The sequence below is a fragment of the Plasmodium gonderi genome (assembly GCF_002157705.1).
Source record: "Plasmodium gonderi DNA, contig: Pgo-contig_203, whole genome shotgun sequence".
In the NCBI taxonomy this organism is placed as follows: domain Eukaryota; phylum Apicomplexa; class Aconoidasida; order Haemosporida; family Plasmodiidae; genus Plasmodium; species Plasmodium gonderi.
Window position 1 is genome coordinate 10,709 of NW_021629120.1, and position 8,579 is coordinate 19,287.

At 19.3% G+C, this 8,579-nt stretch overlaps 2 protein-coding genes across 2 annotated transcripts; both read left to right on the forward strand.

Moving 5' to 3' along the window:
- Nucleotides 1-1,633: 1,633 nt before the first annotated feature.
- PGO_001885 (variable surface protein) lies at nt 1,634-2,827 on the forward strand (the record flags this gene model as incomplete). Its single annotated transcript, XM_028691028.1, has 3 exons — nt 1,634-1,672; nt 1,801-2,244; nt 2,729-2,827. The coding sequence occupies 3 exons, from the start codon at nt 1,634-1,636 to the stop codon at nt 2,825-2,827; spliced, it is 582 nt and encodes a 193-aa protein (XP_028546829.1).
- Nucleotides 2,828-7,479: 4,652 nt separating this feature from the next.
- On the forward strand, nt 7,480-8,579 carry PGO_001890 (variable surface protein; the record flags this gene model as incomplete). Its single annotated transcript, XM_028691029.1, has 3 exons — nt 7,480-7,506; nt 7,639-8,304; nt 8,503-8,579. Coding segments are annotated over 3 exons (770 nt in total), but the record flags the coding sequence as incomplete, so codon positions are not given.

The window sequence follows — 8,579 nt, forward strand, 5'->3', positions numbered from 1 at the left end:
GATTATAATAAATTAACAAAATTATATCTGTTACCATAAGCAAAATTTAATTTCATTATATATTACAATTTTAAAAAAACTAATATTGATGTAGCATCAAGGGAAGAGTTCATTTAGAAATAAATTGTTACTATATTAAATCGTATATACATTATATCCTAAAATAATGAAAGATAGGTAAACAATGCTATTCTTAATCAATATAATAGTTAAGTGATTAAAAATCGGTTTCAATACATTTTTATCTTAGTATCTATTTAACATTTATTTTAATATTTTGTTCTAAATATATCACAGTATAAAAATAAACATATATTTTTTAATATTAAGTAGAATATAAACTAGAGTAATATTATTTCTTATGTTAAATATTTTTTTAGCACATTTATGATTAATAAAAATGATAATTAATAAAATATTCATACAAAATTATATTTGAAAGAAATTAAAAATTTATTTGCTATATTGTAGGTGGAAACTCAAAAAAAAATTTTATATAAATATTACTGATTAATAATAATATAAAATGTAAATTCTTAAAAATAATATATATCCTCCTAGTATAAATTATTTTTCCATATTTTGCTGTGCTAATTTTAACAGAATTAATTTACAATAATAAATAATAGTGAGCGCTTTATAGTATAGTAATATATTAGTTGAATAAGCGCTTGTGAGCAAAATATTTAAATTTACACTATAGTAAAATTAGTGTTCGATAGGGATTAAACATTACTTTAATAGTCGCATTACAAAATTGGATGCATATTAAAATATTTTAGTTATAAATTTTACATACATGTAGTATACATAATTATGCAGTGTAAAATTATATGTATGTATGACAATAATATTAATTCTGTATATATATTACATTATTATATCCTAAATATACTATGCACAATATGAATAAATAATTTGATTATATTATAATTGTTATATATCATATATTTACATGATATGAAATATAATGATATATGAATTCAAAATAATATATTTAATCTTATATATGTATCTGTATATTTTATGTTAATTACTATAAGTAAATATAATAGAATATTATTCATTATTAGCCTGTAATTAAAAATTACTGAAAAATAAGCATTGAATTTTTTGTACTTAATTCAAAAGCATCTATATTTGAACACTAAATATATTTGCCTTCGTATTAAGTCTATGTCTATTTATACATATATTTTATGTGAGAAAATAAATATATATGTATGAATATTTTATAATGTAATTATTGATTATATGAATTTGCATTCTTTAATTTCTTGTTACCAATAACACTTTTTTTTAATAAAATTACATATATTTAACGATGTTATAAAAATGTGTATAATCCTTTAATATTTGTATATTATCCCAGAACTATAAAACTGTGTGTCATATTATATACTTATATGAGAATACATCGTATTTTCTAGAACATATAATATCATCCACATTTAACGTCATTTTGCAGTAAATTAAAAATATGTAGTTGAATAAATTTCAATAGTTCATGTAAAATATAACATTTAATATACATTGATTCAATTTTATTTATTAATATTTTTTTAACACATATAAATTTATTATAAATGAAAAATAATAGTTATTTTTCTTATATTAACATATATAAATCAACATGGAAGAAGAAATAACTCAGAAAAATGTTGTATGTTCAGTAATATTAAAGCTAAATTTTACTTAATATAATCTAAAATATATATATATATCATTAAAAACGAAGCAAATCATATATTCTAAAAATTTAATTTATATATTTGTACATATTTTTAAATTCATTCTTAGTTCGATTTTGATGCTATATTTCCGAATTGCAAAAATAATTATAATGCAAATTGGAGGAGCATGAAGCGCGGAGAATTTTACAATCTAAGTTCGAAAATGTGCACGAATTTTAGTTATTTTATACATCCTAAGTATGTTGGTGGCCAGGAATTTCAGGAAAATTGTATACCAATAGGTTTATATTTATATTATATAGAAGAGGAATATAGGAATAAAAGTTCTGGATTTAATATCGATCCTTTATGTAGTTATTTCTATTACAATCTAAAGGATATAGTGATAAGATATAACAGTAATTGTATTGAAAATGGAAATTGTTACGATACATTGAGAAAAAAGAGTACAGGCTCAAATCCAATACATATCCCGGATATATGTAAGCATATTGTTGATAATATGATGATTATTCAACAATATTTATACGATGTATTTTATGGTTTGCATGTACTATATGGTATTATTGATACAATAAAACACAGGGTTTCTTTATGTAATTTGAAGTGACAACAATTTAATGAACAATTTAAAAAATTAGAAATATGTGAATTTAGTGGTAAGGTAAGTTTTCAAAAAGTAATTAAAAATGCTGAGCGTAAATATAATAGATTATGTCCTAAGCCACAAGAAGAACCTGTGATCAAACCAGAAGAATCTCCGGAACCATTAATAAAAGAAACAAGCGAAGATAGCAGTGGAAATAAAACAATAGAGGCATCAGAAAACGTAGTAACAGAGTCAAGTAGAAGTGCAATTACCGGCACATTAACAAGCACAAGGACTGGAGTAGTTTTTACATTTATAATGCTAACAATGGTATTCGTACTTTTTAAGGTTATATATTTATAAATTTATTAATTTAATATTGATTCAAATATTATAATACATATATTTATAATAAAAATATTTCATTTAAATATTTTATATATAGTCGAACGATAATAATTCTTCATCATTAGTATACTCCCTATGGTTCGTTTCTACTAAGAAATTTAAAGGTATTAAGGCGTATGTTAAAAAAAAAAAGTAAAAGCCATTATGACCTAATGAACTCATTTGAAAGGACATACAAAAATTCAATTGATAAGAAGTATGAAATATCTTATTCCTCAGAGTACTATTAGTAACTAACATTGCACTATAATTAGTGATGTAGTGCGGATTAATCAATAGATAAAAAATAAGAGTTTGTTATATAGAAATAAGGGGATTGATGATTATATAAATATATATATTATAATAAAGATATAAATGAATAAATAAAACACATTATTCTTATAATTTTAAGTAATTTATAAAATATGAGCTTGAAAATTTTACTTCCTAATGTGCAATATATAATGATATTAAAAAAATATACGGAAAATCGATATTATACAAAGTTTAATTTTTTGTTGTAATAAAAGAAAAAAATGTGCCTAAAAAAAAAATAATGAGAACTGGCCTATTATTTCATACCAAAAACAACTTTAGTAAAATGTAAAATTATTTCATACCTAATAAAATGATTAACTTTATATAAATATATAATATAATAAATACATTGATACACAACCATTTATGTTGAATAATAGAGTTAGAAAAAGTGGAATACAAAGATAAATAAAAATAAATGGTTTTATAATTATGTATTAAAAAACATATTGACTATTATAAGTGCAATATAATTTAATAAATCTTATATAATTTTATTTTAAATATATCTGCATTATAAATATAACTATTTAAATCGTATAAACTCAGCTAATAGTTGTCTAATACTATAATAGCAGATACAGACCTGAGATAGATGTAAAAATCGTGTAGTGGAATATAATAAATAAATGTAATTACAAACTTTCACACACACATATATATTATTTTATTTATATAGACGCATTTAATACAGTAGGCTATTGATATAATAAATTTATAGAATTATATTGGACGTTAAAAACATTAACAAATATATTTATTTAAATTTTTTATACATTAATTATTCATAAATATATATGATATAATATTATTTATAGAACAATATGTATTTTTTAAAAATGTAGAATTATAAAGAAGCCGTTTCTCTGTTTACTTATAATATTTGTCTACATTCATATGGTATGAACGTATTAAATGAAATTTACTAATTGAATGTATAATTTAGTAAAACACGTAAAAACTAGGGTTAACATTTTATAATTTGGATAATGTAAAAATACCAGAATAATAAATTAAACCGATAAATGATATATTAATATTCCTGTTAAAAACTCAGTATATAAATAAAATATATATGTGATGGGATTATTCTTTGTTTTTTAACAGCAGCAGTGTTTTGGATTTATACATTTCTAAAATAAATAATTTTTGATACTAAAATATAAATTTCAAAAAAGAAAAGAAAAATGAATGATTTTAAAATATCTAAAATAATTAAATGTATTCTTTTCTAGTTTTCTTTATTTTGTTAGTACTTACAAACATTTTTCTAATGAATTCTTAAATATGTATATTTTCCATTTTTATATACGAACTGTGTTTCATAATAATTTTATTTAAAATTTTATCACATAAATTTGCTATCCATTTTGTATGTTCATTTTTAATGAGTGTAAATAATACTAGCTATACAGGAATTATAATATATCATATCATTCTTTTTTAATTCATCCTTTATGTTTTTTTTATGAGAAATATTTGGATTTTTTGTTTTTTATAATTTATGTATATACGTAAATATCTAAAATGCGAAATCACAGTTGTATTATATGTCTGTTGTAATTATTCGTTTCATAGAAAATACTACAAATATTCTTTTTTTAATTCATTATATACAAGAAAATTTTTAATTTTATATGTAAATGATATGTGATTCAATTTAAATATATTGAAGCATTTTCAAATAATAATTCCATAATTTTATTCATTATTAATAAGGAGATATATTGCTTGAACCAATGATATATATATAACTCATGTTTTACTAAAATATAAGAGTGATACAGCATTAAAATTTTTTTTAAAACACATTTAGAACGAAAATATTTATAATATTGCTACATCAACTTATTCTTGATAATTTAATTTATTACGCTTTAATTTAATGTTATATTTGCTTTACATACATAATTTATTTGTATGATAAAAAAATATAGATAATATATATATATAACATATATAAAAAGAATCCCAATTTTGTATACATAAATATAATTATAATAAGGCTTCAGGGTTAATGATCATTATATAGAAGATTGTTTTTAGTAACTGTCTTATTATATGTACATTATATCATTCACATCTGATTACATGATTCATCATAATATAAATAATGTATATTGTGATCCTATATATAATATGAAACAGCGAATTACCTTATAACAGTTAAATTTTGGATTTAATGTAATATATATTAATTTTATAATTAAACATTATTATAAACTTGTAATTAAATTACAAATATAATTATAATAACTAAATACCTTATTATATATTTAATTTAGGTAATATTACATAAATTCAAATGAAATATTAATAAAAATAACTGAATTAAACGTTATATATATAATTAAACTCTTTTGTATTTCTTATATTCTTTAATGCCCTTAATGTTTGTATAATTACATTGGTAAAAAAATTTTAATTTTTTTATAAAATGAGTATATTGCTTTTTCTTGAATTTTCTTTTAAATTTAGAATAACTTATTTTATAATATATATTTTGTTTAACATTAAATATATTATTCCAATTATAATCATTTATGTATTTTATAATTAAACGAGAGCACAAAATATAAAATGTAGCAATAAAGTATTTAACAATTAAAATATTTTTCAGATATTATTTGAAACAAATTAATTCGATAAAAAATATAATATATTTTTAAAATAATTCGATACGATACAGTAACTTAAAATATTCTTATTATTAAACTCAGATCTGCATGATTGTTAAGGTTCTCAAAGTATGTAATTCTAAATTATGCTGAAGGAATAATATTATGTTAAAAAGAATGAATTCACAGAAAAAAAATATAGAGATTATATTAATAATAATTCTTTTTTAAATAAAGATAAAATATTTATAACAATATATGTCTATCCGAATAATATACATCTGCAAGTATTAACCTAATATGTATTCTTATATAACTGTTCTCATAAATACCCAATTAAAACACATAATAGCAGAATTTCTCTAAACTCAAATAATACATCATATATTAATATGGTTTACTATTTAAATAACATATATTTCATTAAAATTATTGTTCATATATTAATAAGGGCCATGATAAGAATAAAGATAATATGTAAATTTTTAATTATCTTTATAATGATCATCAAAAAGTTAACGAAAAACATTCAAAATAAATAAAACGTAGTTAACGTAATCACAAATATAAATAAAAAAAAAATAAATATATGTAAAAAAAGTAACACCTAAATAGAATATCACATAAATAGTGCCTATAATATAATAGTTATAGCGGTACATAATTATAAATAAAGAGCATATTAAACATACACACATCATATAGCACTGTAAAACACATGCTAATCATACAAAATACTATTATTGATTAATCTAGAATATCAATTCTAGTCATTAAAGTATTGATAAAATAAATTATAATAATAAAAGTAAAACTAAATAAAATAATACTTGTAATAAATCATTATAAACATAACTCAAAAGAATTATGCAATAATATAAAAACTAAATGATTAAAACAAAGACATATCACTATAATATATAATAATATAACAATGAGTATAAATATAATAACTAAACAATAAAACTAAAACATAAAGCACAAAAAATATACTTAAACCCTAATTATTATACCCTGAATTGTATATATAAATAAATAATTCATTTACCTTTTGCTTCAATTATATATATTTATATAAATTACACATTATTTTGAGCAAACTATATAATTATACAGTAAGCGTAATCATTTATTTTAATATTTCTAATATGTTATACTATATATTAATGTAAAGATTTAACTAATATTATATAATTATTTTTTATACTACGAATATTAAATAATTGGAATACATGTGATATAATGTCATCCTTTATTTTTGTAAAAATAAATATATTCTCTTTCTATATAAATGTATTTTTCAAACTAAATATATTTTCTATATAGCATCGTAGACTGAAGTAAAAGTAATTGTTTTAATTTGAAAATATTATCCATAATATGTATACAAAATTATTTGTAAAATATGATAATAAAATACAAACTATATTATAAAATATTTCATTGTATAAGTAGATCTTATTCAAGGAATCACGTACATTTATCATAACATATATTGCACAATGTATAAGCATTATATATATGAAACAATCTATTATAATATATAAATACTATAATATAACTATTATCCATATATATTGATAATAATTCCATGATTTTATGTTTACTATATATTAGTTTAAATTATTTACACTATTTAATCTATTTGGGTTCATACTTAATATTCTTTGATTTGTAGATTCTTATAAACAAATTATATTATAGATATATATATTAATATAAAATTATTTTCTAATAAATTATATTATTAAATTTTAATATTAGTAATACAAATTCGAATCTTGCAAATAACATATAATTATATCTTTTGTTGAATAGTTATTAATATAATAATTTAAATTTTAAACTGGTTTTATTTATTTTGTGTACAATGGCAGTTTCTGGAACTACTGAAACGGTAAATTCTATAGGAATCCATGATAATAAATAATATATTATTACTTACCAGAAGTTATTCAGAAATTTATCTATAATGTTACTAAATTAACATTTATATGTACATATTGTATAATTTCTATATCTTTTTTAGTATATCAATTACGAGGATTATATATTATACAAAGTTCAATTCTTCATTAGATCTGGAAAATCACTTAGTACAGAGGATATTGAGAATTTCATGAAATCCCTAAAAGATATAGGATATATATATGAATCTATTAAATCTAATTTTATAATCATAAATGAATATTTTAAGGTTATTAAAAATAAATATTCAAGTATGTACAACAATAAATTTTGCGATTATATGAACTATTGGCTAAAAGGACAAGATAAAATATACTATACTACTAATTCTCATCCGATATCTACGTATTTAATAAGGTATATTAAGGAACATACTTCTCTAGCAAAAGAAATAGGATGTAAATTCGAAATAGGAGATGCTTATAATAAGGAATATGAAAAAAAAGTAAAATTGTATGAAATATATGATAATTATTCGAGTTTAGTCAATTTTATCGAACTTGGCATGAGTGATTATTTATGTACTTATGTTAAAAATATAATTAAACTATATAATGAAATCTTAAGTATCATTAAAGGAAACCCAGATGGGGATTTGCTTAATGAATTAAATAATATTAGATGTATGATTGAAAAAAATAATTTGAAATTAAAGGTCAAATGCAACAACGAGTTTCAAGAGTTATCAGAAATAATTAGTTCTGTGAATTATGAAAAAAAATGCATTGTATTAAAATAACAAGAAAACATAGAAGACCAAACGATACATGATAAAGTAAATACTGTTGACAGTTATTTTACTTATAATACCAATAAAAATGTTATAATAACATCATTACTCGTTACTATAACTATAGGAGCAATTTTCATAAATCTATATAAGGTTAATAAGAATTCAATTTAAAAATAATCATATTATATTTAGATTTCTATATTATATTTAAATAAGAAATTATATCATAAAATAATTATTCTGAAAAATTTATTAAAATATATTTTTAT